Raw genomic sequence first — 22,865 nt, 5'->3', positions numbered from 1 at the left:
ATGTACTTACAGCACCTTTTCGATCCCCAGGTCAGTCCTGGACACCGGGTAGTTACTGGACACGTCATCGTATCCCAATAGCGTGGATCGATGCTCATGATGTCAATCACTGGATTGTCTGGTCCAGACTTATTATTTATACAGACCTATGTCAAAGAGCTGGATTTTTCTGAGTGCGGGGTTAAACAGCAAACACACAAAATCATTATGCGCTAATTGTCATATCGAGGCATGAGCTGCATTAAAAATATATACATATTTACTGTATATTTGTCTTTTTCATGGAATTCCCGTGATTCGTATGGCGTGTGCACCAATATTGATATTGATGAAAACTTATTAACACTATGGAGAATATTAATCACTTCACCAACTTTCATACCTCTTTAATTTAATGTCAGAAGCATATTTGAATCATGTGTCATGGTGACACAGAAATCCATCTTTGGAGGGTCAATGACAATCGACAAACCAGCATCCCCTATAATTTACTGTTCATCTTTTCGGCTGCGGATGAAACAGATCTTTCGTAACGAAACGTCATTTTTGTCGACATTTGAATAATGCAGTGGTATCGTTTTATTTGTGGCCAGGAAGATGTCAACAACAAGCATTAAATCTACTTTAGGGAGCTCTGTGTAGTGTCCGAGGTTTGTGATGTTTCAACATCCAACCTCAATTACCCAATGTCCTCCCTCAGCTGACAATCCTTGTGTCCCCAGAGGCTCCTCACTGTATATCAGTTCGACGAAGTTTTTACATGAAGCTATCTGGAATGTGTCAAAGATCGCCGTGAGAAACATCGAATACATGTGTCCAAAAGAACGTAGCAGATGCAACTCTTGCATTCTTGTTTAATGGGTGTGGACTGGTGGGAGAACTAGTGGGAGATGTGGTGGGTGGGCTGGTGAGAGCCTGTTGGTGTTTTGGTGGGTGGGCTGGTGGGAGAGCTTGTTGGTGTCTTGGTGGGTGGGCTGGTGGGAGAGCTTGTTGGTGTCTTGGTGGGTGGGCTGGTGGGAGCCTGTTGGTGTTTTGGTGGGTGGGCTGGTGAGAGCCTGTTGGTGTCTTGGTGGGTGGGCTGGTGGGAGAGCCTGTTGTTGTCTTGGTGGGTGGGCTGGTGGGAGAGCCTGTTGTTGTCTTGGTGGGTGGGCTGGTGGGAGCCTGTTGGTGTTTTGGTGGGTGGGCTGGTGGGAGAGTTTGTTGGTGTTTTGGTGGGTGGGCTGGGGGGAGAGCCTGTTGGTGTTTTGGTGGGTGGGCTGGTGGGAGAGCCTGTTGGTGTTTTGGTGGGTGGGCTGGTGGGAGCCTGTTGGTGTTTTGGTGGGTGGGCATGTGGGAAAGTTTGTTGGTGTTTTGGTGGGTGGGCTGGTGGGAGAGTTTGTTGGTGTTTTGGTGGGTAGGCTGTTGGGAGAGCCTGTTTGTGTTTTGGTGGGTAGGCTGGTGGGAGCGCTTGTTGGTGTTTTGGTAGGTGGGCTGGTGGGAGCGCTTGGTGGGTGGGCTGGTGGGTGGGCTGGTGGGAGAGTTGGTTTGTGTTCTGGTGGGTGGGCTGGCGGGAGAGTTTGCTGGTGATTTGGTGGGTAGGCTGATGGGAGAGTTGGTTGGTGTTTTGGTGGGTGGCTGGTGGGAGAGCTTGGTGGTGTTTTGGAGGGTGGGCTGGTGGGAGAGCTTGGTGGTGTTTTGGAGGGTGGGCTGGTGGGAGGGCTGGTTGGTGTTCTGGTGGGTGGGCTGGTGGGAGAGCTTGGCGATGTTTTGGCGGATGGCTGGTGGGAGAGCTGGTTGGTGTTCTGGTGGGTGGCTGGTGGGAGAGCTTGGTGGTGTTCTGGTGGGTGGGCTGGTGGGAGTGCTTGATGGTGTTCTGGTGGGTGGGCTGGTGGGAGAGCTGGTTGGTGTTCAAGTGGGTGGGCTGGTGGGTGGGCTAGTGGGAGACCTGGCAGGTTGGTGTTCTGGGGGTAGACTGGTGGGAGAGCTGGTTGGTGTTCTGGTGGATGGGCTGGTGGGAGAGCTTGTTGGTGTTTTGGTGGGTGGGCTGGTGGGAGAGCTGGCTGGTCGGTGGTCTGGGGGGTAGGCTGGTGAGAGAGCTTGTAGAAGGGAAGTGAGATGATGGATGGGCTGGTGGATGGGCTGGTGGATGGGCGGATGGATGGGCTGGTGGGTAGGCATTTAAGGCGTATTAAAAATAAAAACATATTCCGCCGTACACGTACTTTTCATGGAATTCCCATGATTCTTATAGCACTGCATAGAATATTAATGAAAACATAACAGCGTTATGCAGAGTCTAAGTCACTCAACGAAATTACATGCCACTTTAATTTAAAACGTCATTTAACATATCTGTTGAGTGGGCCTGTGTTCCGTGTGCACACGAGCAGTTCTGATTGCGTTCCGAATGAATGCACGTTATCAAAACTGACGGGCGAAAGAAACGATACCAAACCAACATTGCATTTTAAAGGCACACTTTAATGTTTCATATGTCCCGAATTTTAACAGATAGTTATCACAGATATTCACGCAAGTAGTCAGTGGCTTCCTACACAATAAATCGTCTTTGCAAAAGAGGAATTACACAGATCAGTATATAACTGGTTTGTTCTCCCAAACATGCTTCGCCGCGAAACGGCTGAAGGAGGTTGCTGGTTTCCTGAGCCCTTCCACAACCTGTACATGAGCAAGGCTTGTCTTGTGAGTGAGTGGGTGGGTTTAACGCCGCTTTTAACAGTATTCCAGTTATATCACGGCGTGTCAGCTTAATGTGGGAGGAAAGCCCGAAGTGATGCAGGTCTCAGACGTTTATCATTTCGGTGAAACCCACAAGCACGGGTATGGTGCTGACAAACCTAGAAACATAATCGGGGCGAACCGCGATTCGAACCCACAATCATAAGTTTCTGGCGCGCCCAAGGGACGCAACTCTGCACAGCGAATCGCGGCGCCTTAGACGACTGGGCCACCCGTGCCCCCGCTTGTCTTGTGGGTGAAGGAAGTAAAAATAAAAATAACAATTATAGGACTATTTGTTTTTTGCTATATCCACACCACTGGGGAAAGCGCCACATCACTCATATGGTCAATGGATCAGTGTGCACTCAAAAATCATTATCATCTCCCTGGGGAGTATCTGATCCTACCGGGTACCCACTAATTGCTGGGTGAACAGAGGTACATTTCGAACAAAGTCACTTGCCAAGGGAAACTTTTAAGCGTTACATGTGCTTCAGCGTGGGGCAGGTCCAAAGCCTTTGAAACTCTCAGGAGTCAAGCTGCCGAACATAGGCATCCACCAAAGGACTCTCCGGGACCAACATTGCTTAACTTAACCTGATTTGTGACCTGTGCGTTGTGCATAGGACCATGTGCCGCCACTGGTCGTTCTCTGTCCAGCGTCCCGGAATCATTTGTTACGCATTTGAGCCTTTTACAAATGGTCATGGTGGCAATGTAACCATAGTTATGGATTATGCAGGTTTTATTTAAAGTTTGGACGTTCTGAATTTTGGTATCGCTTCAATTACCCGTCAGTCTAGATATCTCAGTACAGCCTAAAATGGCGGCCCTATGTTTAGTTTTGAATGGAAAGCAGAATCAAGTTTCCGTGATGCCGGTGTAAAGAAATATTTGGACTCCCGCCCCCCCTCTCTGCTGCCCAAGTACCATCAAGATCCATTTTACTTCTGCTAACATACTCTTCCTTTGGAGTGATAGATATATCATCCAAAAGATGTGCGCGGGACTCCATAAACTGTACAACAGAAGTTCATACAATACCATGAAGACTTTGGCTTCCAAAAACTGCAAAACTTAATGAACGAAAAAGGCAGTTTCCGTCACCTCTGATGCGAAAAACATCCTTTAGTGATGCTTTTGCAGGCAGTAAAGTTGGAGAGCTTTCATTAAGGAGTGTTTTGACCCTCAAGGCCAAACAAGCTTGTTTTTGCCCTTTGCCAGTATTGGCCAACTGGATCATAAAAAAGGGGGTGCGATTGGGTTTTGCTGATGCACTAGACGTTATGGTATGGACATCTGGAGAGCTTTGTGTTTGTGCTCCCCGACCTGACATACTTGCTGAATATATCACCCTCAGACGGTACTGATGACAACTTTCTTATCCTGAATTGGAGCTTCGGTTGCATTTTTGTAGGCTGGCGTGATTCTGAGGCGAAGAGTTTTCTACTTTCCGCTCTAGTTGATTTGTCCTTTGCTACTTCCGGTTCAGGACCGAACCCTGTGGCACACCTGCCAAGACAGCTTTTGGATCAGAGCTCGAGGCTTAACTACCTTTAGATATCGATTTTCTAAGTAACTATCACACCATCTCAATAATGTTGATAATTTCATAATGTTGTAGCTTATAAATTGATGTTTGTGCGAGACTTTATCAAACGTTTTACTTATTGTCACAAAACACAGCCTTCATCTGAAACCTTTGCAATAAAGTCATATAAATATGTCAACTGACTTGAGGTGGAGGCGTGAATCCAGATTGTAGGTTAGTGAGCACATTATTATTACTTAAATAGTAATAGACATGTTTAAACATACATTTTTCATTTTCTTTGCTAAACAACTTGTGGGCGAACCGGTCTGTAATTTGTATATTTGTAAGGATTGGAGCTGTAAGTACTTTGTTTCCAATACCATCTGGGCCAGTTGACTTTGTGGTGTCCACGGACAGTAGTTTATCCCTAACTTCATCTTCCATCAAAATTATATTTACTAATAGATTACATATCAGGATTACATATGCGAGATTGGTCCACAAAGAAGCAATTGAGAATATTATTAACATCTATACAACCTACCCCAAAATAAAATTGGGGGAAAATTGTGTTTTGCAGTTTTAAGTTTAAGAATTTCCTTTACTGAACGTCACCAAGTGTTTGTACCTTGAAAACTATTTGTAACAGTATCAATTTTAGATGCATATGTTTTCTTTGCCTTACCGAAATAGCCGATTACTTTTTTTTCTTAACAGTCTAAAATTTACCCAATCAGCTGGAGTATTACATCTTTTAGCTTTCTTATGTTGGCGATTTCGTTTTCGTAATAAGGAACATATTTCACTTTTTATCCACTATGGATCCTTTGATCGTATGGTAAAAATTGTATTGGGAATATTTAGTTTATTATTCGAGATGTAAGTTCATCAGTAATTGTGTTCACATCCCCCGATGAGTATAATAAATCACTATCAATATTCAGCAAGTTAGTTTTGAAACCATGTAGGTCTGGTATGGAATGATAATAATAAACTTTACGCATAAAGGAATGAGATTTAGGGATTATTTCTTTTATGGTTACGAAAATTGGACAGTGGTCACTATACACTGGATTAAGTATTCTCGAGTCCCGTACACTATCAACGTCCGTCACAAAAAGTAAATCTATCAAGGTACTGGAATGTTGGGTGATCCTAGTAGGTTCTCTAATAATTTGTGAAAGTCCATGCACCATTTGCAAATATTCGATTTATGGATTATTCCCTTGAAGTATATCTATATTAAAGTCTCCTGCAATTACAGTGTACATATTCATATCAACTGCTTTTCCTATTGATTGATCAATTAGTTCCCAATACGATCCACTCTTATCTGCACGATAAACAATACCAATTAAATAATCACGAGTTTTGCATTTAACATGTATCCATATCGCCTCTAGACCAACTATACGAAGCTGATCCATATACCAGCAAACCCATCAGAATTGGTCCCCAGCAACACAAGTTTGCCGTAATAACGAGGCAACCAAATGGATCGGGGGGTCAGGCTCGGTGACTTGGCTGATTGCGTGTTATCGTAATTCAACAGCGTGGATCGTTGCTCATAATATCAGTCACTGGATGATCTGATCCATACTAGAAGATTTACTCCCATCATATAGCTGGAATATCAATCAATCAATCAATCAATCAATCAATCAATCAATCAACAGGTTTATCTGTTACTAAGAACATGTGCTGACAAGATTCCATATGTCAGTCTGACATTCACAGGTCGTCACATCGACTCTTGACTCCATCTATAAATTATGGATCATATGTCAATCATGGGACACTGGAGTGTTGAACCAAACGCCGTTATGAGAAAACATTCATTACTGTCAACAGTTTATCAGCCAATATCTATATGTTCTTGACGCCCCTTGTATAAGAACCATTACATTGGCGTCAATCTTGTGGTTTCCTTTCAACTATTAATAGAAAAGAAGTAACACTCTCTAGTTTCGGATGGAGAAAAAATCTTTTCATATTAATAGTCAGCAAGATAAAGAAAACAGAAAGGTTTCTCCGAATCACGTCTAGCGCTTACAAGCACTCAGGTCTTCTTATTGTATTATATTGACATAACTCTACTTCAGAGCCACCTGCTGGGGCCCGCCCCGTTGTGACGAATCTCCCTCGCTCAGAGATTGGTAAGATCGTCCTCCTTCGCTCAGCCCTCGCCTGGCTGGCCAACTCTCTCCACGCCAGCTCAGACATGTTCAATATCGTCTTTAAACTTGTCTTTTGTGGGAAATCTTATCATCAACTTTCCCGCTTTGATCCCGGTGGCTGAACGAGCGTCATCATTGCCTCATCCGGGTTCTGTGGAGTAGCCAGACTCCAGTTGGTCCCCAGTTTCTTCGCAGGAAACCTCTCGGTATTAATCTCGTTACAGTCTTATATAGCGCACAGTATTTATATGGGATTTAAGTCTCAGACACACGTAAGCCATATTGTCAGGCGATTTGAAAAATGACAAAAAATAACAGCCAGAAAATATCGGTGGGAAAGGAATTGATATTAGGACCTGATATTAATGTCAGAGTGTAAAAGTTGGATAACCGCCATTGATTGATATAGTTGGGTTGAAGAGACAGATATATCATCGCGGTGGCTGAAATGGGTTTAGAGCCATTGGGTCGTTTTATGTTGGGCTGCTATATTTCCAATTTGAATAGTGTTAGCATACTGGAAACGATGGGTGCCGAGGTGCTACCACGGGCCTCAGGTCAGGGTAACAGCCCGGGTATTATCATGGGTCAGACCTCCATGTCTGTGACATGCATCTTTTTCATGTCTCATTTCTGATGGGGCATTGTTAAAGGTCTCAAGAACAGAGCTCTGACCAGGTATTGCCGTGTGTATTATGACAGAGCTCTGACCAGGTATTGCCGTGTGTATTATGACAGAGCTCTGACCAGGTGTTAACGTGTGTATTATGACAGAGCTCTGACCAGGTATTGACATGTGTATTATGACAGAGCTCTGACCAGGTATTGACATGTGTATTATGACAGAGCTCTGACCAGGTATTCCCATGTTAATTATGAGAGAGCTTTGACCAGGTGTTGCCGTGTGTATTATGAAAGAGCTCTGACCAGGTGTTGCCGTGTGTATTATGACAGAGCTCTGACCAGGTATTGACATGTGTATTATGACAGAGCTCTGACCAGGTGTTCCCATGTGAATTATGAGAGAGCTTTGACCAGGTTTTGCCGTGTGTATTATGACAGAGCTCTGACCTGGTATTGCCGTGTGTATTATGACAGAGCTCTGACCAGGTACTGACATGTGTATTATGACAGAGCTCTGACCAGGTATTGACGTGTGTATTATGACAGAGCTCTGACCAGGTATTCCCATGTGAATTATGAGAGAGCTCTGACCTGGTATTGCCATGTGTATTATGACAGAGCTCTGACCAGGTGTTGCCGTGTGTATTATGACAGAGCTCTGACCAGGTGTTGCCGTGTGTATTATGACAGAGCTCTGACCTGGTATTGCCATGTGAATTATGACAGAGCTCTGACCTGGTATTGCCATGTGTATTATGACAGAGCTCTGACCAGGTATTGACATGTGTATTATGACAGAGCTCTGACCAGGTATTGACGTGTGTATTATGACAGAGCTCTGACCAGGTATTCCCATGTGAATTATGACAGAGCTCCGACCAGGTGTTGCCGTGTGTATTATGACAGAGCTCTGACCAGGTGTTGACGTGTGTATTATGACAGAGCTCTGACCAGGTGTTGACGTGTGTTTTATGACAGAGCTCTGACCAGGTATTGACGTGTGTATTATGAGTGAGCTCTGACCAGGTATTGCCGTGTGTATTATGAGAGAGCTCTGACCAGGTTTCGACGTGTGTTTTATGAGAGAGCTCTGACCAGGTATTGACGTGTGTATTATGACAGAGCTCTGACCAGGTATTGACGTGTGTATTATGAGAGAGCTCTGACCTGGTGTTGCCGTGTGTATTATGACAGAGCCCTGACCAGGTATTGCCGTGTGTTTTATGAGAGAGCTCTGACCAGGTATTGACGTGTGTATCATGACAGAGCTCTGACCAGGTATTGCCATGTGTTTTAAGACAGAACTCTGACCTGGTATTGACGTGTGTTTTATGAGAGAGCTCTGACCAGGTATTGACTTGTGTACTATGAGAGAGCTCTGACCAGGTATTGACGTGTGTATTATGACAGAGCTCTGACCAGGTATTGCCATGTGTTTTAAGACAGAGCTCTGACCTGGTATTGACGTGTGTATTATGACAGAGCTCTGACCAGGTATTGACGTGTGTTTTAAGACAGAGCTCTGACCAGGTATTGACGTGTGTATTATGATAGAGCTCTGACCTGGTATTGACGTGTTTTTTATGAGAGAGCTCTGACCAGGTATTGACGTGTGTATTATGAGAGAGCTCTGACCTGGTATTGACGTGTGTTTATGACAGAGCTCTGACCAGGTATTGCCATGTGTTTTAAGACAGAGCTCTGACCAGGTATTGACGTGTGTATTATGATAGAGCTCTGACCTGGTATTGACGTGTTTTTTTATGAGAGAGCTCTGACCAGGTATTGACGTGTGTATTATGAGAGAGCTCTGACCAGGTTTCGACGTGTGTTTTATGAGAGAGCTCTGACCAGGTATTGACGTGTGTATTATGACAGAGCTCTGACCAGGTATTGACGTGTGTATTATGAGAGAGCTCTGACCTGGTGTTGCCGTGTGTATTATGACAGAGCTCTGACCAGGTGTTGCCGTGTGTTTTATGAGAGAGCTCTGACCAGGTATTGACGTGTGTATCATGACAGAGCTCTGACCAGGTATTGCCATGTGTTTTAAGACAGAGCTCTGACCAGGTATTGACGTGTGTATTATGACAGAGCTCTGACCAGGTATTGCCATGTGTTTTAAGACAGAGCTCTGACCAGGTATTGACGTGTGTATTATGACAGAGCTCTGACCAGGTATTGCCATGTGTTTTAAGACAGAGCTCTGACCAGGTATTGACGTGTGTATCATGACAGAGCTCTGACCAGGTATTGCCATGTGTTTTAAGACAGAGCTCTGACCTGGTATTGACGTGTGTATTATGAGAGAGCTCTGACCAGGTATTGACGTGTGTTTATGAGAGAGCTCTGACCAGGTATTGACGTGTGTATTATGAGAGAGCTCTGACCAGGTATTGACGTGTGTATTATAAGAGCACTCTGACCAGGTATTGACATGATTTTCAGGTCAGATCTCTGAACAGGTTTGTCATCAAGAAAGCAGAGCTCTGACCAGGGACTTCATACCTTTTCGGGATCCTCCAGATTCACAAATTCGGCATCAATGTCAATCTTCATCCAAAGAACCTACCCGTTATTTTTAGAATATATCTTCACACGGTTTAACCTAGAATGGCCTGTCTATGTGTCCGAAGCTTGCAAGTAATATATATTTTCGGAGCAACATTAGCTCTGTCAAAGCCTCTGATTATAATGGGGAGGAATTACTTAACAACATACAAAGCGAAAACTGGATTAGATTTTATTCAATCAACATAACTGTATCTCACGATCTGTTTGGCTAATCTGTTCAAACTTCCTGACATGCAAGCGGTCTCGCGTTTGCTGCCGCCCAGCTCGTGTTTCCAGTGACTGGCTCGCGCCGACTCAGTGCTTACATCACAATCAATGACTGGCTTGTGTTTACATAAGGCTGAATTATACCACTGATTCCTCCAACTCGGCAATCTCATTTGAAAATGTATCACAACTGTTGGAAAGACCCATCTATGCGTGTATAACTGAGTGTGCGCCAGTGGATGCCGTTGCATTAGGCGTGTAAACACTGTTGAAAATACGAACGTGGTAACCTCAGAATAGTTTTTACACAGACGTGCTTTCCATTTCATCCATGTATCTGACATCAAGGGGCTGTCTCAAAGTTTTGTATTCACAATGGACACTTTGTTAACATCTCCGAAGTTCGAGATTCTAAACCACCATTTTAGAGATAGAGAGAGAGTAGAGCGACAGCCTATCTTAACGAGCACATGGGTAGTCCGACTTTCTCTCTAAACCGCCATCTGAGTATTCAGACATAGTCTCTAAACCAACACTTGGGTAGTCCGACATACTCTCTAAACCAACACCTGAGTAGTCTGACATTCTATTAAAATCACCATCTGCGTAGTCCTACAAACTCTCTAAACCAACACCTTGGTAGTCCGACATTCGATTTAAACCAACACCTGAGTAGTCTGACATTCTATTAAAACCACCATCTGAGTAGTCCTACATACTTTCTAAACCAACACCTGGGTAGTCCGACATTCTCTTTAAACCAACACCTGAGTAGTCTGACATTCTATTAAAATCACCATCTAAGTAGTCCTACAAACTCTCTAAACCAACACCTGAGTAGTCTGACACACTCTCTAAACCAACACCTTGGAAGTCTGACATTCTATTAAAACCACCATCTGTGTAGTCCTACATACTCTCTAAACCAACACTCGAGTAGTCTGACACACTCTCTAAACCAACACCTTGGAAGTCTGACATTCTATTAAAACCACCATCTGAGTAGTCCTACATACTCTCTAAACCAACATCAAGGTAGTCCGACATTCTATTTTAACCAACACCTGAGTAGTCTGACATTCGAATACTAAAACCACCATCTGAGTAGTCCTACATACTCTCTAAACCAACACCTGGGTAGTCCGACATTCCATTTTAACCAACACCTGAGTAGTCTGACATTCTATCAAAACCACCATCTGAGTAGTCCGGCATAATATCTAAACCAACACCTGGGTAGTCCGACATTCTATTTAAACCAAAACCTGAGTAGTCTGGCACACTCTCTAAACCAACACCTGAGTAGTCCGACATTCCATTTTAACCAACACCTGAGTAGTCTGACATTCTATCAAAACCACCATCTGAGTAGTCCTACATACTCTCTAAACCAACACCTGGGTAGTCCGACATCCTATTTAAACCAAAACCTGAGTAATCTGACATTTTTTGAAAACCACCACCTGCGTAGTCCGGCATTATGTCTAAACCAACAACTGTTTTGTCCGACATTCTATTTAAACCAAAACCTGAGTAGTCTGACATTCTATTAAAACCACCATCTGCGTAGTCCGGCATTATCTCTAAACCAACAACTGTTTTGTCCGACATTCTATTTAAACCAAAACCTGAGTAGTCTGACATTCTATTAAAACCACCATCTACGTAGTCCTACATACTCTCTGAGCGGCAGCTTTCAGCAGTGTCAATGTCAATATTTTCAAGTATTGTCGTGTTGTCGTGTGTAATAACGGTTGTAAGCCTTAATAATATCATTGGTGATTACTTTGTTTTCAACTGAAATCAGAATTAAATTTTGAAAGTTCGTTCTGTAAAAAGGCAATGACTCTTCTTCTCCCAGTCACCTCGGGGGCACGTGTGGCCCAGTCGTCTAAGGCGCCGCGATTCGGTGTCCAGAGTTGCGTCCCTTGGACACGCCAGAAACCTATGATTGTGGGTTCGAATCCCGGTTCGCCCCGATTATGTTTCTAGGTTTTTCAGCACCACACCCGTGCTCGTGAGTGTCACCGAAGTGATAAACGTCTGAGACCTGCATCACTTCGGGCTTTCCTCCCACATTTAGCTGACACGCCGCGATATAACTGGAATACTGTTAAAAGCGGCGTTACACCCAACTCACTCACTCACTCACTCACCTCAGAATCCACAGAATCTGTAAATGTCAACTTCATGATTGCTTTGTGTTACACGTAGCATGACCTATAAACTAGAAATGAGCTCAGCGGCAACTGTCGAAAAAAGGTCAGGGATACAGATCACAGTTTTGTCCAAGGACTTTTGATGGACTTGCATTTTGTGTCATTACAATAAGGTGAGGTGAGGTGAAATGGTGTTTAACGTCGCGTCCAATATTATTGCACTTATATAGTGACGTGCATGCATGATTTATAGTGCTAGCTCACTGAGATACCATGCCTTGTTTTAGCCCCTAAATGCCGAGCGCCAGACAGGGTAACAACAAGTACCATCTAGATATTTAGATCTGAAACTGAACTAAGCGGCAACCATCATGTCTAAGGCACTACAGTTATCTGTGGAGAGTAGTTTCCCTTAGTTGAGTCAGGATCCACTGATCGCGGGTTCGTAATCCCGATGCTGCCATTTATTTTCGGTGATGCCGGTGATAGGTTTCACTAAGGTAATAAACTTTAGTCTGCATGTCTTTGGTCCTTCTGCCTTTATTCATATCTCCGAGGCAAGGGTGTTAACTGTCTATAAGAGTTCAGTTTCCTTCCTTGCCGAACTAGCTTGGAATTTCCGGGCTCGATCGTAGCGCCACCAGCGACTATTACCAGTTAAGTCCCTTCTATGTCCCTCCTATTGACCAGGGGCGGTCGGGTAGCCTAGTGGTTAAGCGTTCGCTCGTTACGCTGAAGACCCGGGTTCGATTCCCGACATCGGCACAATGTGTGAAGCCCATTTCTGGTGTTCCCCGCCGTGATATTGCTGGAATATTGCTAAAGGCGTCGTAAAACCATACTCACTCCTATTGACCAATCAGATTCCACCTCTCATATCACTTGCATTTGCTTCAAACAAAATGGCGACGACAAGTCAGTACGATCTGATCGATAATCAGGATACGACTGTCATAAAATAGGTCTTACCTCACGAGGTAAGATCAAATCACTGAAGCACCTTTAATAAAAACATGGAAAGATTTGCAAAATATCTATTGGCGATACACATGTTTTGCAAATCCTGCAGGCGACCGAACTCTGCAATGCGAAATCCAAGTTGTTTACGAACCGGATGTCTAGTTCGTTACGCGATTTTGATTGGACTATGGATAGACTCGTTAGTCCAATCAAAACTCCGGAATTTTAGCCTAGTTCGACAAGGGTGGAAACTGGACTTTTGTAGTCAGTTAACTCCCTTGCGTCGGGAAGATGGCCTATATTAAGCTGTGACAAGACTGAAATACTATGAGAAGCGGCGTTTAAGTTACTCACTCACTCAGTGTCAGTGGAGCGGAGTGGTATCTCAGACTGGGAGTGGAGTACATTACATCGATAGAAGACTTTTTAAAATCTGCCACATAGATGACGAATCCAGAGGAATCTTCTTGTTCCAATACTATATTTTCCCTTCATCTCGGTGCGGCCCCCGAGCCCCGCGTTTGCAAACTCTACTGATATCATTACTGTAAATCGAAGGCGAACGGGACATGAAAAAATCCGGACATTTGAAAACAAGTCTTTTTGTTTTGTTACAGCATCTGAGAGGATTTGATATTCTTTGTCGCCTTATCAAGCGTTTGCATACACAGCCTCTTCGTGCACCGCCATTGATCTCTACTACAGTAGCATACGCGGGCCCTCGGGAGATGCCAAAGACGGCCTCGTTATAATGGGAGTCAGCATCGACAGGGCTGTCGTAGTGGCAACGGTGTCGGACGTCACAGGACTGAAACACGTAAGTGTCCTCGACAGCGAGTCCAACACCTTGGGGCTTCGTCATATTGATTTGATCTTCTTCATGTCGAAATCCATCAAAGACTAATGGAAAAGCATGCACACCGAAGACATCATTGTTGCCCGTAATTGTCTAACTGTACGTGTGTCTGTGACACAGGTTAATGTTATTGTTTTATTAAAGAAGTATGGAGAGGAAGGTCCACAGTGTTGTGCTTCTAACTGAATGTACAAGTCATGGACTCGTGAGTGATTTGTGTTTAACGCCGTTTTTAACAGTATTCCAGTTATATCGCGGCGTGTCAGCTTAGTGTGGGAGGAAATCCCGAAGTGATGCAGGTCTCAGACGTTTACCACTTCGGTGAAACCCACGAGCACGGGTATGGTGCTGACAAACCTAGAAACATAATCGGGGCAAACCGGGATTCGAACCCACAATCATAGGTTTCTGGCGTGTCCAACGGACGCAACTCTGCACAGCGAATCGCGGCGCCTTAGACGACTGGACCACCCGTGCCCCCCATGGACTCGTGAAGATCGGGGTTAGAATAGGTCTTCAGCAACCCATGCTTGCCGTGAAAGGTTGCTCTTTTCTTGCTTGTTTGTTGTTTAACGCCACACTCAGCAATGTTCCCGTTAGTCGCCTCTTACGACAAGCTCAGTCGCCTGTTACACGGATGGGTTGCTGAAAACGTATTCTAACCAGGATCTTCACGGGTCCGAAAAAGGTGACAATGCTTGTCGTAAGAGGCGACTAACGGTTTAGTGTGGTCATGGTCGCTAACTTGGTTGATGCATGTCATCATATCCCACTTGCGTGGATGATTGTCGTTAGAGGCGACTAACGGGATCGGGTGGTCAGGCTCGCTGACGTTTTTGAAGCATGTCATCGGTCCCAATTGCGTGGATCGATGCCTATGATATCAATCACTGGATTGGTCCAGACTCGATTATATACAGACCGCCGTCATACAGCTGGAATATTGCTGAGTGCGGCGTAAAACAAAAAAAACAACACCTAACCAACCATTTGCGTGGATCGATGCTCATGCAATCACTTGAGTTTTTGGTCCAGACTGTTTTTTACAGACCGCCGTCATATACAGTAAACTACGTTTATAACGAACACGCTTATAACGAACTGACGGATATTACGAATTTAATTTTTGGTCCCGGCCATTTGCTGTATAGATGTTGTATATATGCATATAACGAACTACGGTTATAACGAACTAAAACTAGTGGTCCCTTTGAGTTCGTTATAACCGTAGTTTACTGTAGTTGGAATATTGGTGAGTGCGGCGTTAAACACCAAACAAACAAACAAACAATGTCGTAGGAACGTTTACCTTATCACGGCGTGCGGATCACGTCTTAAAGTTTAACGATTGTTACTGGAGTGTGCGACTCCCAAGTGCTTTAACGTAGTGGCTGGCTCGCCGTGCAATTAGTTTGTTAATCTGGTAATCACGATTAGTTGTAGAGTTTCAGATCGCGAGAGTACAGTGGGTTCTGGATGCACCTGTTGTATACTGAGGTCAACGAGGGTGGACTCCACACAACGGCAGAGTGTTGGGAATCAAACCCACGACGGGGAATCTACGACTCTCTGTCACAGCAAAAAAAGTGTAGGTTTCCGTCTGCCGGAAACCTTCCGGAAACCTTCCGGATACCTTCCCATTTTGGATCCGGCCCGGATACCTTCCGGAAACCTTCCGGAAACCTTCCAAAAAAAATGTCAAAATTTGGGGGGTGCATTTTGTTCACTTAAGTGTGAAACACATAAAAAAATTAACTTGAAAATACCAAGCAATTTGAAGGTTGTTGAAGGCATCTGGAAGGTTTCCGGAAGGTTTCCGGAAGGTATCCGGATGCAAATTTTCTTCATGACTTGCTTCTGGTAAATAATGTTAGCCTGTGCATTACAGGTACCTGTTGTAATATTCTGTGTTATTTTAATGGTAAATATCCTCCTAAAACATTTTTGGAGAAGAAAATTGTTCAATTTCATATTTTGTCCTTTTTGGATGTTAATGGTATTTAATGAACAAACATCAGTTCTTGTATAATGATATCCTTAAATTTCATGTCCAGACTTCCAGTTTGTACTGAGAAAAAGAAAAAGTTACAGGTACCTGTTGTAATATTCTGTGTTATTTTAATGGTAAATATCCTCCTCAAACTGAGACATGTGGGCATGCATTGTTCACAAGTTGTTTTGCGACATGGGTCCAATGTGTGAAGCTTATTGCTGGTGTCCGCCACCATGATATTGTTGCAATATTGCTAAAAGTGGCAAAACAGCATTCTCACTCAGAAAAAAATGGAAAGTCATTGGCTATGTGATTTGGCATTTGGCCCTGGTGAGATTAACAGATTAGTTTGGAACGGTATCAGTACTTGTTATATCGGGACAGTGTAGTTTCATGGGAATATAAAACAGAATACAATTGTCCCAAATTGGTGCATAAGACTAATGGCATCCATAGAAAACACCTAAATAAAGTACAGAAAAAATATCAATGTCATTTGTCTACTATGGTGGAACTACAACTTTTGTTAAGTATTTATAGTAAGAAAACATTCAGGGCATTAGCACATTTTATATTTGTTCAGCACCTATGTTATGGCTGATCAGTATTATATATCTTTATGCTAATGAAGCAAAACAAATCATGTTTTTGGAAAAAAATCTTATTTATTGATTATATGGCATTTCATTGGTACATATCACAAATTGAAATTTGATCAAGCAAGAAGAGGAACTAGCATAAAGTAACCAGTGGTGTTTGCAAGGCCTTACAGAACAGACGCTTCAATGCCATTTTCTAAATAAACAAATTAGTCAAATCTCAGAAGAATTTTATTGAAGAAGAATATCTAAAGTCAATTATGTTTCTGCAGTAAACCACAAAAGTCATTCAGATTTGTATGGTCAGCATCGGTGTACACAACCTGGACATAGTCACAGTGCTTTGGCATAAATTCATTCAGACTTCATTAGTGTCATAATAAAACCACCTACAGTCACATTAGTGGCATTATTCATTCAGAATCATCACTTTCTCAGGTGAATCTGTTGGTTGTTATCAGGAGTACTGTTCATCTTCCGGCGAGTCCCTTGTCTGAATTGTGTGAGCAAGATCTTCTTAAATGTAGCTGGTGTCAGATTGTGAAATCCAGGTACCTGAAACATTTCATAACATCTTTAGAAACTTGTTAGTCAAAAGTTATGAAACACACACATATAAATTTACAAATGTTTAAAGTTGTTTTCTCAAACAGTGAGGTATTGACAATTTATCTTGCAACTGATATTTAACCAATCTTTGAACATGTAAATAAGCCATTGCAAACAGAAAAGTGTTCAGAAAATACAAAAATGTATGCGGTCTTCGAAAACAATACCACAAGGTTCACCTGAATTTTGCTTAGAGTGTTTGCATTACATCAAAATGTAAGGAAGGGTAAACAAGACTATGCAAAACTAAGTTACATAGGTTCTTATACATAAATACATAAATGCAACTATTCATAATTATCAAAACACATGTCATGTAAGTGATCTCAAAATACAACACAATGAGCGAGTGAGTTGGTATAGTTTCATGCAGCTTGTTAGCAATATTCCAGCTATGGGCTTCACACACTGTACCCATGTGGTGAACTGAACCCGGGTTTCAGAGACTGTTTCACCCACTAGGCTACCCTTGCACACCAAATACAAAAGAAAGTAAATTAGGAATTCAGACAATAGATATTCTCACCAAATTCATTAATTCATTAATGGAAGCTATATTGAAATTCAAATTTTGACAAATTAGGATGAGACTGTAGAAGCATTTATCTAAGTTATTATGGATATTAAATATCTACCGTTAATTGGTAGTCCATCATAGACAGTGATAAGAAATTCAACTGAAAAGTACAACCTGAACCATCAACTAAAAACTATGTATATTACATTAAAGGGGCCGGTCATGTATTACCGGTATGTTCTCATTCATTTTTGACACAACCCTCACTGAAAGAAAATGCAAAGCACTTTATATTTTATTGTCCGTTTTGTCAAAAGTCTCCCCTAGAGACTCTCACATTTTGGGGTGACCCTCCCTGTTTGTTCTGATCTGAATTCAAATATTCATGACTCATTATCATATTTTATCATTCATCCTATCTATTTTGAAAATTAACTAAATGAAGATTAACAATAACATGCAAATCTGCCAAAAAATTAGCCTGGCAAAGTTTAAATTAATCATAATTACTGTTATAAAGTTTTGGATCCATCGTCTGTTTCTAAATACAGTGAAACCCAACTTTGACTTGTGTGGCATTGTTGAATCATCTACCCAATGTTCTTTATGCATTGATATGCATCTGCACAGAGTGGTCAAAGTCTGTGTCTGACACATAGTGTGCTACAAGGGAGACATCAGTTTGTGTCTAGCCAAACTGTCTGATAATCTCAAGGGCTGCCTTGGTAGCATCAAGGGATGTAGCTAATCCTAAATAAACATAAAACAAGTGACATCATCTCTTCTACAGAACACATGATCAAAGCCTGCCCCACCTTTGATGTTTATTACCTTGCTACTCTAAAAACAGCTAATTAGCAAAATGAACTCAATGTCAACTCATTGTGGACTAGGGATTAACAGGGCAATTAGTGTCGGGTGGGTATTAGTACTTGCAATTGTCTGTTAATTACTTAATTGAGTAGTGACGGCTTAGTCAGTTGTGCCTTTACAACTGCTATTCAATTATCGAGTCAGTTTACTATGTAACATGCTTCTTGGGACCAAGGAAATTTATCTTGCTGGATAACAGTTTTTTTCTAATTTATCAGAGATCAGAAATAATAATAATGACGTATTTGATGTGCATTTCTTTGTTGTGTTCACTAGGATGATGGTGATGGTGTTTGAATTATTAGACACTATTTATTCCAAAAGAGGAATAGGGTTGGTGAAGAGGCAAAGCTTATTTGAACAAAATATATATTGAATAAACAGAAACTGTACAAAAAACAGATTAACTGTATCTACAGTTGAAACTATCATGATGCAAATTTTCACTGAATCAAAGTCATATCTTTTCAAGACTCAGATCAGGTTGTAGTGATTGAAGGTCACATTAAACTTGCTAATTTCAAATCATTCATCCCACACTTATGATTTGGTTTGCTGTTTTATGCCGCACTCAAGCAATATTCCGGCTATATGTAAATAATCGAGTCTGGACCAGACAGTACAGTGATTGACATCATGAGCATCAACCCACACAATTGGGATCAATGACATACATCAACCAAGTCACCGAGCCTGATCGCCACCTGATGGCGTTAGTCAACTCTTTAGACGAGCATTGTCGCCCGTTACGGAAAGTATTGGGTTACAAATATCCCTTGTAAAACCTTTCAACATGTTCAAATGACACATCGAAAGGCCATTGTGAAAAATTGCACCATGTTAGGATTCTTAAATACAGTTTCAGCTTGACATTGAGTACTTTAAACTTTAAAGTGAAAAATACATTCACAACAAGTGAGCTGTGTCTGCCAATCAGAGTCGGTGAGTAAATTGGAGTAGGGGACTAATTTCGAAGGTAAACTTGTTTCAACGTTTAACAACTACATGCATTTGTGTTTGTGTGAGACGATGTGTGTTTAATTCCATATATTTTACTTCAAAGCATGTTATCACAATAAACTGAGTCGGGTATAGGATAAGTTGGAGTAGAGGCTAATTTCTATTGTAAACTTGTTTTAACATTTCACAATTATTGGTCTTTGCAAGTTATCAATCCTAGTTTAATTTCATTTATTTTACCAAGGTTAAAAAAAAAATAAGGTGTCATTTTCGTCAAGTAGTAATCGCCGTTTTCGCTTTCGGCGAGTATTTCGCCAGTCAGTGCTGTTTTGCTAAGGTGTCGTTTCAGCTATAACCCGCTTATTGCACATTATTAGTTTCAATTTATATTTATAATCATTTTAACCACTGTAATAAGTAAAAAATGAAATAAAAGTATATAGAAAATAAACAAGCACTTGTTATAAAATGTGCATCCGCAGGCAATATTTATAAGATAATCCTGCATGTAGCTGTGGCCATCACACTGAAGATGCACTTCACTTCTTTCTCATATGTCCAAATTACAATGATTTAAGACAGAATATGTACTATTATGTTAAGGGATATGATCTAAATTCAATTCTATTAGGTAATCCTGAAAGGACGTCAAAAATAAACTTAGAAATTCTTAAATCAGTAGAAGACTACATTCGGCTATCCAATAGGTTTTGTGATTGTACATAGCATCTTAAATTTATAATACTATTCCTTGCCGTATATTGCAGTACACTATTACTACTAAAAATGCGACCTGACAGCGCCGACAACGTAGTTTCTATAATAAGAACATGTATATAATTGTATTCCTTGACTGTACTTTTGTCATATCATATTGTATTCTAATTCTGGAGCGGTATTCAAATAAGTTTTTGCTTGTTTACCCATCCAGTTCACATATAAATGTTTAAAACAATATTTAGTAAACAAATAATTTAAACTCATGCAACAACATAGTGTGTGGAGACGATAGACCACTGAAAAGAGCATATATATGCACATCCAATGACCCCTGACATCACAATGCATTGTTTTGCCAGTGTGCCAGGCAACAGAATACTACGAATTACATCACAGGATACTGTGACCTGTTTGAAAAGTTAGGTACTGTATTCTAAGGTAGGCCCAAAATTCTACACAATCCAGTGATTGATCTTGTGAACATCAATCCACACTGTTAGATGGTCACTGTCAGATGCCATGAACCAGGTCACTGAGCCTGATCACCTGATCTATTAGGTTATCTCTTATGGGTGAGGCTAAAACGGCACCTCATCAAAATGTCACCGATTTCTCCAACGAAAACAGCACCTTGATTTGGCAAAAAAGGCTACTAATTGTTGTCTGTTATCTGGAGAGACATGTTGATTCCTGGCCGAAATATATATAAATGAAATTTCTATAAAATTACTATTTATTTCCTACTTACTAAAATAAATATGACATATATAGTATACCTGTTGTCCAGTTTCTTGACATTTTCGCCAGACTCAGGTTCAGCTTGACATTGAGCTAATCTGAGTAAAGCTACTTAAAACTTCAAAGCATGTGATCTTTCAATGATAAGTTTAGTTGCACCTCCCAATCAGAATCATGAGTAAATTTGAGCAGAGGCTAATTTCTATTATATTATATTTTCACAATAAGTTTAGTTGCATCTCCAAATCAGAGTCGGCAAGTAGATGCTAGTTTTTAATGTAAACCTTTTTGAACATTTCTCAGTTATTTGTGTTTACAAGTGACCATGCAAGTTTAATTTCATGTATTCGGGCATATTCAGACCCAAGGTAAAAAAATAACAAGGTGCTGTTTTCACCAGGCAATAGTAGGCGAGGTACTATTTCCCTTTATAGTATAACCCTCTCTTACAACTAGCATAGGTTGATGGGGACCAATTCCAACCCGGAATCCCCAAATGAGTGGGTATGGTTTTACGCTGTTTTTAGCAATACCACAGCAAGGGACACCTGACATAGACTTCACACATTGTACCCATGACAAGAATCGAACCTTGGTCTTCAGCATTTCAACCACTAGGCTACCCCACCGCCAAAATTCCCAACATGATAAAGTTGTCATCACGGTATTCTTCAACAAGTTCAAGTGAAAATATCCATACCTTTCAAATGTCTTATCTTCCACTTCACAATGTTCACTGTTGCAAAACTCCTGTCATTTAATTTGTTCTTGATTATTCACACCTGCAAAAGTAAGTTTAGTCGGTACGGTATGAACTAAAAAAATGAGTCACTATAGAGTATCTAGATAAAGGAATATAAATAAGCAAACATATTTCTACATAATATACATTAGCAAGGATTAACATAAGTTAGGTAGATTGCTTATCCTACAAAAATTAAATCACACATTTACTAACATATATAAAACAGAATAAGTGGCTTACAGAAGATAAATAACTTAAATACGTGATCAATATTATTAACATATTCCTTACCTGAATCAGAGACCATATAACAGTCTATGTATTATGGTCTCTGTCTGAATATGTCACATCTTCAGCTCCCTGCAATCGAGGTTGTGAAACATTTCTGCTGTGGGAATATTACATCCGCTGGGATATCCCTTGTCACACTGCCTGGCATGGTAGGCAAACGCATATTCCATACACCACATAGGTATACTTCCTAATACACACTGTCGAAATCCCCGCGGCTCCCAATATGGCCTGTATGAACTGTAATCGGCCAACCTCGTCTCTTTCCGTAACTGCTGCAGAAATGACCGCTCGTCATTCGTGACCAACTCGTGTTATTCCGGGACAAGCAAGTCTACCCATAATTCCCTGTATGGCCGAGGGCGCCATTTTGGAACACAAATGTAAACAAACACTCAAACCTCGTGTAATCGATGTACACCGTGATGCTTGATTGCGATATGCTTACCTCGTGTATCGATACATTGTTCTCAATCACCTCTAACTCGGAAATCCCGGTCGAAATCCACCTGAGCCATCCACAACGAGGACGTCAAGTATTTCGAAAACTCGATTGACAGCCGAAGGAAGGAAGAGCAGCTTGCAGATGCCAGGTACGTAGCAGGGCTTCGAGACATAATGTTCCATGATTTCTATACAGAGATCTTATGGAATGGATTGATTTAGATATTTTCCTGATCTCAATGTTACTACTGTAAACGTCAAGGGCCCTTTTAGTTTTGTTGTTTTCGGAAATCCTTTGTTATTAATATGATCAAGTGTTTGTTGTGACATGATATTTCTATTTGGGATTGCATAAGAGCTACAGGTGCAGGACTTTTAAGGGTCGTGTCCTTATTCTCAACATAACGCTGGGATTTGATGATGAGGGTTAGTTACCAAGGGTATAAATCTGGCAAAGTGCATGTAAAACAAAACGTGGCATTCAATTCCAATCATGTGTTGCCACCTGAACCACCTGAAAGTGAGATATGGATTACAATGAATAATGACAGCTTATCAATCTTT

General features: G+C 41.6%; 1 protein-coding gene and 1 long non-coding RNA gene across 2 annotated transcripts; both read right to left on the bottom strand.

The window, feature by feature from the left end:
- Positions 1-854: 854 nt before the first annotated feature.
- On the bottom strand, positions 855-13,818 carry LOC139479596 (uncharacterized). The gene is made up of 2 exons (XM_071262436.1): positions 13,670-13,818; positions 855-2,142 (listed from the first exon to the last, which is right to left on the bottom strand). Exons 1-2 carry the CDS (start codon positions 13,816-13,818, stop codon positions 855-857), a joined length of 1,437 nt encoding a protein of 478 aa, XP_071118537.1.
- A 3,044-nt stretch (positions 13,819-16,862) lies between these two features.
- On the bottom strand, positions 16,863-22,092 carry LOC139480326 (uncharacterized). Its single transcript, XR_011654415.1, has 3 exons — positions 21,858-22,092; positions 21,522-21,603; positions 16,863-16,959 (listed from the first exon to the last, which is right to left on the bottom strand). It is a non-coding gene; the product is annotated as an uncharacterized lncRNA (long non-coding RNA).
- Positions 22,093-22,865: the final 773 nt, after the last annotated feature.

The sequence above is a fragment of the Haliotis cracherodii genome, unplaced genomic scaffold (genome assembly GCF_022045235.1).
Source record: "Haliotis cracherodii isolate W230 unplaced genomic scaffold, xgHalCrac1.p SCAF_4, whole genome shotgun sequence".
NCBI classification, from domain to species: domain Eukaryota; kingdom Metazoa; phylum Mollusca; class Gastropoda; order Lepetellida; family Haliotidae; genus Haliotis; species Haliotis cracherodii.
This window is presented reverse-complemented; position numbering and strand designations above follow the sequence as displayed.

Excerpts from the sequence above, each read along its gene's own strand:
- LOC139479596 (XM_071262436.1), bottom strand. The coding sequence starts at position 13,818 with ATGACGAAGCCCCAAGGTGTTGGACTCGCTGTCGAGGACACTTACGTG. Across the intron at positions 2,143-13,669 it reads GGCATCTCCCGAGGGCCCGC|CCCATCCATCCGCCCATCCA; the intron begins GTATGCTACTGT and ends CCTACCCACCAG.